The sequence below is a fragment of the Helianthus annuus genome, unplaced genomic scaffold, assembly GCF_002127325.2.
Source record: "Helianthus annuus cultivar XRQ/B unplaced genomic scaffold, HanXRQr2.0-SUNRISE HanXRQChr00c071, whole genome shotgun sequence".
In the NCBI taxonomy this organism is placed as follows: domain Eukaryota; kingdom Viridiplantae; phylum Streptophyta; class Magnoliopsida; order Asterales; family Asteraceae; genus Helianthus; species Helianthus annuus.
Genome location: NW_023395587.1, coordinates 19,117 through 20,876, shown reverse-complemented (window position 1 = coordinate 20,876; position 1,760 = coordinate 19,117). Strand labels below are relative to the sequence as shown.

General features: G+C 39.5%; 1 protein-coding gene across 1 annotated transcript; it reads right to left on the bottom strand.

Annotated features, from left to right (window-relative positions):
• Positions 1-600: 600 nt before the first annotated feature.
• Positions 601-1,162, bottom strand: LOC110930120 (glutaredoxin-C6). Its single transcript, XM_022173347.2, has one exon. The coding sequence runs from the start codon at positions 1,122-1,124 to the stop codon at positions 717-719; it is 408 nt and encodes a 135-aa protein (XP_022029039.1). The 5' UTR covers positions 1,125-1,162; the 3' UTR covers positions 601-716.
• Positions 1,163-1,760: the final 598 nt, after the last annotated feature.

Below are 1,760 nucleotides of genomic sequence, written 5' to 3'. Positions count from 1 at the left end.
GGTACCATACCCACTTTTTGACGTTTTCGATATCAGTACTTTTAGTACGGTAGGTATTTTTACCGAATTTTACCTTCAAATACTGGTACCGTACCGGTATCGTCCCAGTACTGTACCCTATGATGCTAGCCAGTGAAAAAGGAATGAGTCTACTTCTTTGCTGGCTTGTAGTAGAGGAAGGAAGCGATGATCGGTCTATCCCATTAAGCGTAATCCCACTAGCCAACGAAAGGACTACTCTTCTTGGACTGTGAGCGACGACACCAGATCAGAGCTAAGTGAGAGACGATAAATGCGATTAAACTGCTTTATAACTGCTCGATTGATAAGTCTTGCCTAAGTCCTAGCTAGACTTAAATGAAGCAGCCTGGCTGAAAGTCGTATTTGCTTTTGCTTTTCTTCTCTTGTTCTCTTTTCTTAGTTAGGCCCAAGAAAGTACAAGATATGTTTGATATACTAAGATACCGGTACTCATATTTAACAAATTTCACTACCGGTATTTTCGATATACTGATACTGATACCGAGCTCGTTCATATAACAATAATATACGACTTAATTTCGTATATACTTATACGACTACGATATAGTGTCAAAAGCATTTTATAATGATGTGCTACTATTCAATAACTAATAAACAAAGTTAAACCTACAAAGACATTATTATTTTTTCAATCAAACAAAATTACAAAAACAACCCTTTGTAATTAACCACTGTTACAACACAACACCCTGAAGAACTCCAATTTCCACAAGCCTCGAAACAAGACAACCACTCAAATGAATTGCCACAAGGCTCTCCAACCCACCAACAAAACTCCCACCAATGAACACCACCGGAGCCACGTCATCTCCACCGCCACCATGACAGTTAAAGGCAGCAAGATCAGCGATCTCATCCTCCTCCAGTTCAATAACAGTGGGGTAAACACCGATGGAATAAAAGAGACGTTTCATGACATCACACATGTAGCAGTCTGAGCGGCTGAATATCACAACTGGGCTTTCGGTTATGAGTCGTTGGATCGTCGTGTGAGTTGACTCGGATATGTTGATTGCGAGTGGGGAAGCGGTGGTGGGAGATAGTTGTAGGGTGAACTCGGCGTCAGAGCGGAGGCCTTGCATGTCTCCGGTGCCGGTTAAGGTGGTGTAAGAAATGGAGGGTGTGAGAGGGGATTTATAAGCGATGGATGTGTGTGTGTGGGGGGGGGGGGGGGGGGGGGTTGCGTCAGCAAAAGGTGGTGTTATTACGTAGTTTACGACACCTTTACTCAAGATTAGTGTACTTATTATACTAGTGGGAGAATAGAATACGGACTGTTTTTTAAGATAGGTAGATCTTTGGCTGTGTATTAACTTTAACTAGGATTTGCTCCGTGTGCGAATCCAACAAGAGTTAATTACGCATTTATGTAGATGGACCATGTGGTTTATAGCTAGTTTCGCATTTTGGTACTAACTTTTTTTTTAACAGGTTCAGGTTTTATGGTTTCAATTTTGTAACACCTTTGTCCTTTGGGTACTAACAACAAACTTAGTTAATTTTTATGTTAAATTTCAGTAAAATGACTAAAATACTCTTCCATTTTAAAAGTGTCATTTATGTCATTACTCTATTATTAATTCCAAGGACCATTTGTGAAAAAAAAAAATAGTACCCAAATGCAAAACTGGCTATAAACCATAGGGCCCATCTGTGTAATTAACTCTTTCTTTACACTTTTAGCTAAATAATAATTATTGGATTTATTAAGTCCGCGT

Excerpts from the sequence above, each read along its gene's own strand:
- LOC110930120 (XM_022173347.2), bottom strand. The coding sequence starts at position 1,124 with ATGCAAGGCCTCCGCTCTGACGCCGAGTTCACCCTACAACTATCTCCC.